The 3,632-nt window shown below is 61.6% G+C and overlaps 1 protein-coding gene across 1 annotated transcript; it reads right to left on the bottom strand.

Moving 5' to 3' along the window:
• Positions 1 to 2,605: 2,605 nt before the first annotated feature.
• EMIHUDRAFT_253218 (hypothetical protein) lies at positions 2,606 to 3,046 on the bottom strand (the record flags this gene model as incomplete). The annotated part of the gene is made up of 1 exon (XM_005785305.1): positions 2,606 to 3,046. One exon carries the CDS (start codon positions 3,044 to 3,046, stop codon positions 2,606 to 2,608), a length of 441 nt encoding a protein of 146 aa, XP_005785362.1.
• Positions 3,047 to 3,632: the final 586 nt, after the last annotated feature.

The raw sequence follows: 3,632 nt of genomic DNA, 5'->3' as shown, positions 1-3,632 counted from the left end.
TCCAGGAACTTGTTCAGCAGTAAGCTCGGAGACACCCACCCCAGAGCGGCCGCACATTGCTTGCTACCCCCCCTGCACATCTAAAGTCATGGCCGACCCCCCCCCCAAGCAGCAGCGCTCTGCTGCTGGGGGGTGCTTGCATCTCTGTACAAGACAGCAGCTGTAAGTAAGTACGGTTAGCGTTCCAGTGGCGAGAATTTATGGCCGACAAAACGAGGTTCTGGATGTTAAATGGCTTGAGGGCGAGCCGCATGGCTTCCACCACGTCGCTGCCCGCCATTGCGGCGACGCGTCGCGGCGGACCTGACAGTTTTGCCGCGACGGGCGCGCGTTTTCAAAAAAAAGAAAAGTGAACGACTACGACTCAGTCGATCGATTTCGACGAGCGAGCGATCCGAGGATCGAGCGGGGGACCGATAGGCTAGGGAGATCAACGCTGATCGATCAACGTCAGCCGAGACGCCCGAGTGAGTGGCTCACTATACGGCTTTTAGTGTGTGGTAGTACAAGATAGACTCAACATGGTCACATCTTACAAACGCCAGCACTCGACACGACGAAGGTGTATTGGGCTCGAAGGCGCGGTGAACACAACCGCCTCGAGCGTACCGCTCAAACACGAGCCGAGGGTGGAGGGGGGGGCGGCGGCGAAGAGGCGGGAGAGCTGGGTCCAGTGCGCTCTGCTGCTAAACGGAAATTTTGGTGAGACGTCTCTGTCTCACGGGTGTTTCGTCCCTGTCTCACTTGCATGATTTTTTCCGTCTCTCTGCGTCTCTCCAAGCGTCTCTCTGCTGTCACAGTGCTGAGTGTCAGTGTCGCCGGTGCGTCTCAGATGCGTCTCAGATGCGTCTCACATTCGTCTCTTTCGGCCGCGTATCACTCAGTCTCACGGCTGGGCTGAGACGTCACAATTCCTGAGCGAAGTGAGTCGTCTCACTTCCGTCTGAGACAGTGCTGAGCCACAATGAGACGTGGCGCAGGGCGGGGTTTGCGACGCCACAAGCCGCTGCTTGACTGAGTCGTCTCAGGTCCGTAGAGACCATGCTGAGCCAACCTGAGACGTAATTGTGAGACAGTGGCGATTGGGGAGACTCAACTCAGGCTGTGTCTGAGGTGCGGCCTGGCGGGTCTCGGTGAGTGTAGACGAGCCCCAAGCATAATCGCGCTCTCTGGCTCAAACGGCGCGTAGCCGCCGGTTGCTCTATCGCGCTCTCAGACGCAAACGGCGGGCGTAGCCGGTTGCGCTCGCGGGCAGGGCGGTTCGGGTTAGTGCCCAGCACTACGCTCTCGCCCTCTGTTCGTCGCGGCTACGCCCTCGGCTTGATGAGTACTTTGCACCGACCGCTCCGAGGTGAGGCGTGTCGGACGATCCCAACTAATCGCGCTCATATCGCGCTCCCTGGCCCAAACGGCGCGTAGCCGGTTGCTCTCGTGGGCAGGGCGGGTTGGGGCTAGTGCCCAGCACTACGCTCTCGCCCTCTGTTCGTCGCGTTCTTCACGCCGCCGCCCACGCCGCCGCCCACGCGCCGGCGGCGGCGGCGCCGTCATCCACGCCGCCGCCCGCGCCGTTGCCCCTGCCGCCGCCCCCGCCGCCGCCCCCGCCGCCGCCGCCGCCACTGCCGCCCTCGCCGCCCTCGCCCACCCCATTGCGCCACGCTGCTTCCCTCGCCACGTCGTTGCCCACGCCGCCGCCCCCTCAGCCCTTACAGCCGTCGCCGGGCGTTACCCACGCCGCCGCCCCACTCACCGCCACCGCCCTTGCCGCTGCCACACCTGGGCCACATACCGCCGGCGCCCTTGATTAGGCACCGCCGCCACCCTCGCCACCGTTGCCCACAACCGGTCCCACGCCGCCGCCCACGCGCCACGCCGCCGCCGACACCGCCGCCGGCGCCGCCTGTGCCAACGCCACCGCTGCCCTCCCCACACGAGCACCCACCTCGCCGGCTCGCCGCCACCCATGCTGTCGCCGCCCTCACCCCTCTGCCGACCGCGCTACAACTGGCTAGCAAAGACGACGCAGCCTATAGTCTCGACTCTCCCACCAATGTCTCACGATTGCGTCTCAGGTTGGCTCATGCAAGTGAGACGAGTCGCGCTCCTTGGCGCAGCAACTATGCCGTTGTGAGACCGAGTGAGACGAGGATTGCCGCTTGTTCACCGTGAGACGAGTGTGAGACGCTCTGAGAGGAAATGAAGAGACGTAGGAGAGACGACAGTGTCACACAGCAGGGGTGAACATTTGTCTCACTGGTGTCTCAAACACGTCTCTGAAGGTGACTGTGCCGTGTGTGTGACATCCTTGAGACAAAGTGAGACTGTTGCTGTGACCAGGCTGAGACAACGCAGAGATCGGTGAGAGTCCGTGAGACATTACTGAGACGCATTTGTGGCACAGCGTTGAGACAGGGACGAAACACCCGTGAGACAGAGACGTCGCTCACCTGTTCGCCCGAGACACACAAGACGACGGGCCGTAGGTATTGCCGTACACATGCCTCCCCCAGTCCCCAGACTACGGCTTTCACTCCGCAACCGGTTGCAACAATGCAAGAGACGTACAGTGTACCACACCGAGACGTCCAGGAAAGCTGAGTATGGCTACTCAGTCGAGCACATGGCGCTCCAGAACAAAACACACAAAGTTTCCGGCGAAAACTACCTCGTCGCCTCGCGTCACCGTGACATCTACAAGCCGCTTCTTGCCCTTCTCCCCGCTCACCTTGGCTTCGGCCGTCAGGCTGTCACCGCACTTCACTGGCTTGAGAAAGCGAGCCTCGGCAGAGCCTAGGACGACGTTTGGATCGTTGACAGCACACATCGCCGCGTAGTCCGCCAGTCCAAAGTAGAAGCCACCGTGCGTCAGTCCTCGGCCGTCAGCGCTCATGGTCGGAGTTGTCGTCATAGAGACCCTGGCGAAGCCTGGGCGCAGCTCGACCGGCGACCCGCTGAGCGTTCTGTCGATGCCGAGGTGAGTGTTTAAGCTGGTGGTGCTGCACGCGCGGCGCTGAAGCACCGAGCAGCCTCGCGCCGCAGCTCGCAGCATGCAGTGAAGCGCCCCTCCCCCACCCGGGGCGGTTTCGAGAAACCGCGCCTCTCCCCCCACCCCCACCCCCCGGGGCGGTTTCGAGTCACCGTTAGAGGGAACCTCGAGTACTGCCGCCGCCCTTCGTGCTCGGAAAATTCTCTATTTTATGGAGCTAAGTGCCTCGCCGCCCTCGCAGGAGTCGCTTAGGCGGCTCCCGTGGTGTGTTAGTGCCATATCGCGCCAGTCCCGTGCCCAGTGTCGTAAAAGAAAGAAAGAAAGAAAACAGACAACCCAAGGGAGGGATGGGAGGACGGCACGCCGCCACCACACAGGGATTTTAAGAAGAGGGGTGTGGTGCGCTAGCCGTGTCGTGCGAGGGAGTTTTGTTGTAAAACTCTAAACTAATTTATTCTGAACTCTATTCGAGTCAGGTAATGAACTCGGGGGCACGGGACGCGGCACACAAACGAAGAAGAAATCACGACTCTCACAGTGATTTGGGCTCGGCAGCTTGTTAGCCCTCAGCCGAAGCTGGGCTCTCACAAACGGGGCACAAACGCCAGGCTAGCTAGAAAGACGTGGAGGCACGTAGTGACGCAAGTGA

This window comes from Emiliania huxleyi, assembly GCF_000372725.1.
Source record: "Emiliania huxleyi CCMP1516 chromosome Unknown EMIHUscaffold_1611, whole genome shotgun sequence".
Classification (NCBI taxonomy): domain Eukaryota; phylum Haptophyta; order Isochrysidales; family Noelaerhabdaceae; genus Emiliania; species Emiliania huxleyi.
The sequence above is the reverse complement of the archived record's forward strand: the minus strand, read 5'-3'. Positions and strand labels throughout refer to the sequence as shown.